This window comes from Propithecus coquereli, unplaced genomic scaffold (assembly GCF_000956105.1).
Source record: "Propithecus coquereli isolate 6110/MARCELLA unplaced genomic scaffold, Pcoq_1.0 Scaffold91, whole genome shotgun sequence".
In the NCBI taxonomy this organism is placed as follows: Eukaryota; Metazoa; Chordata; class Mammalia; order Primates; family Indriidae; genus Propithecus; species Propithecus coquereli.
This window is the reverse complement of record NW_012155396.1, coordinates 5,346,290-5,348,228: the sequence shown is the minus strand read 5'-3', so window position 1 is coordinate 5,348,228 and position 1,939 is coordinate 5,346,290. Positions and strand designations below refer to the sequence as shown.

Below are 1,939 nucleotides of genomic sequence, written 5' to 3'. Positions count from 1 at the left end.
CCTCCCCCCTCCTCCTACCTCCCTTCTCTCTCTCTTTCTCTTTCTCTTTCACCTTTCAAGACCAGCCCACATATCCAGTCTGTTGACGCCCTCCTCTCTTCTGTCCATAGTCCTTGGGTATAAAGAATCCTTATGGATGTTAAAATAAATTCCATAGTTTGTACATGTCAATCTAAAGTTTGTCATAGGGAGGTAGTGTGCCAAGTGGAAGAGCAAGGGTTTTGGAATCTGCAGATGTGAGTTAGAATCATGGCTTCAGTAACTAGCTGTGTGCTCTTGTAAAAGTCAGTTGGCTTCTCACTGATTGTTGATTTATCTTTAAAATGCAGGTAAAAATATTTCTTATACAAGATTGTAAGGATTAGTGATATTTTGAAACTCACTAGTAAATGTCCTAGACATAATAGACATTCATTAAATGGTAGCTATTAAGAGGAATAAGAAAGTAGTGTTCAACTTTGTTGTTGTTAATTTGCTAAAGCGTGGAGGGTTTTTGTGTTCCTCCAATAAGTGGTCTCCCCGCACTCTTTTTTTTTAAAAATAAATTGTTATTTTCTTCCAGAGCTTGCCCTTGCATCTCTCTTCAGCCTTAATGCCTTATTTGATTTTTGGAGATATTTCAAATATACTGTGGCACCAACAAGTCTGGTTGTTAGCCCTGGACAGCAAACACTTTTAGGGTTGAAAACGGCTGGTAAGTGTTTTATATCTCTTCCAAAGGTGGAGAAAAGGTTGGCAATAAATCTTCCTCAATTTAATTTTCCCTTTTCATAGACTCTGAGCTGGAAGGTATTTCTAAGGCCATCTGGTTCAACTGTATTAAGCAGGTCTGCAATAAGTTGTCGTAAGACCAATGATTATCATTCTTACTGTATAAATTCAACAACCTCATGGAAGTTTGTTCTGTTATTCACTTAAAATCAAAATTAAATGACTACCGTCTTGCTGTATTGAAGCTAATTTCTTATTTTGAACTCTGGGAAATGGTAAATAATTGATGTCTGCCCTTTGTTAATAATACTTTATATAATTTAATAACCAAGTCACTCTGTTACTTTCTTTTTTCCTGAAGAAAAGGCCTAGTTTCTTAAATATGTTTTCATAGAAATTTTATTTGTATGTACATACATATATATGTTTCTTTTCTCCTTCTAGTTGTACAGACTACTCCTCCACATGACCTGACAGCCACACAAATCCCTCCCTCTCCACCTTCCCCTTCAATTCAGGGTCAGAGTGTGTTGAGTTATAGCCCATCTCGTTCACCGAGTACCAGTCCCAAGTTCACTACCAGCTGTATGACCGGATACAGCCCTCAACTGCAAGGTCTGTCCTCAGGTAGCAGTGGTACTTACAGCCCTGGAGTGACCTACTCGCCTGTCAGTGGTTATAATAAGGTAATGACTCTTCTCTCTCGGCTAGTCACGTTATTTTAGAATTGGGAGGTACATTAAAAATCATCTAGTGAGTCAAAACTGCTCATTTTATCAATGAGCAAACTGAGGAACGGGATAATTGCCTTGCCCTAATCACCCATTTAAGAGCTAAGAATAGGACACGATTTCCTGACACCTACTCAGAAGTTCTTTATGTAACGTCTTAAAATAAAAGAAAGAAATTAGCATTTGCAAAGATGATGAACTGAGATTTACTATCTGGGATCTTTCAGCAGTCTTTAAAACAATTCAAAATTGATGATTTGTTACATTAGTGTCCTTTATTCATGGTTTCCCTCTTGGCTGCTTTATGTGAAGGCTTTGTATTCCCCTGTAGAATTTTAATGCTTTTTTTATCATGTTGGAGTATCTTCTAAACTAAAAACTGGGATTATCATGTAGTTTGATTCTTGAGTATGGACACTGTCAACGGAAAAAAAGACCAAACTCTGTAAAGTAATTTTAAAGAGATTTACTCTGAGCCAAATTTGAGGACCATGACC

The 1,939-nt window shown here is 37.2% G+C and overlaps 1 protein-coding gene across 1 annotated transcript in view; it reads left to right on the top strand.

Moving 5' to 3' along the window:
* TMEM209 (transmembrane protein 209) overlaps window positions 1-1,939 on the top strand; it is a 42,202-nt gene that overhangs the window by 1,731 nt on the left and 38,532 nt on the right. Inside the window, exons 4-5 of the mRNA XM_012664739.1 lie at window positions 563-694; window positions 1,156-1,397. Of these exons, the coding sequence (XP_012520193.1) occupies window positions 563-694; window positions 1,156-1,397 (374 nt within the window). The remainder of the gene's footprint in view (window positions 1-562; window positions 695-1,155; window positions 1,398-1,939) is intronic.